General features: G+C 68.3%; 1 protein-coding gene across 1 annotated transcript in view; it reads left to right on the plus strand.

Annotated features, from left to right (window-relative positions):
- The first annotated feature begins 6 nt into the window (after window positions 1-6).
- The window catches only part of ADCY6 (adenylate cyclase 6), a 2799-nt gene continuing 2360 nt past the window's right edge, over window positions 7-445 (plus strand). Inside the window, exon 1 of the mRNA XM_035313300.1 lies at window positions 7-34. Within this exon, the coding sequence (XP_035169191.1) occupies window positions 32-34 (3 nt within the window). The 5' untranslated portion in view covers window positions 7-31. The remainder of the gene's footprint in view (window positions 35-445) is intronic.

Below are 445 nucleotides of genomic sequence, written 5' to 3' on the forward strand. Positions count from 1 at the left end.
CCGCACCAAGGACTCCAAGGCCTTCCGGCAGATGGTGAGCGCCCCCCCCCGGGGGGGGGGATTTGTGGGGGGTCACTGGGTATGGGACCCTCCCCCCGTGGCCGTATCAGCCCCGTGACGCTTTCCTGTGGCTTCCCCATCTGCGCCCGCAGCACTTCGCTGCTTCCTCCTCCTCCTGGCCACAGCCGGGATTCCCTGAGCGTGTCCCCCCCCCCGGCCCCGCCACCATCCTCACTGGGGTCAGGACCCCCTCATCCTGCCCTAACGGACCCTTGGGACCCCCCCTCAATCTTTGCCAGGCTTTGGGAACCCTTGGGGACGTCCCCAGGCCTTGTCACTCTTGTGACTCTGTCCCCTGTTCCTGCCGGTGCTGGTGACTTTGGGGATGCCCCACGTCCCCCAGGGTCACCCCGGGGGTCTTGCCCCCATCCTCACCAGCCCTGGG

The sequence above is a fragment of the Oxyura jamaicensis genome, assembly GCF_011077185.1.
Source record: "Oxyura jamaicensis isolate SHBP4307 breed ruddy duck chromosome 33 unlocalized genomic scaffold, BPBGC_Ojam_1.0 oxy33_random_OJ71643, whole genome shotgun sequence".
In the NCBI taxonomy this organism is placed as follows: Eukaryota; Metazoa; Chordata; class Aves; order Anseriformes; family Anatidae; genus Oxyura; species Oxyura jamaicensis.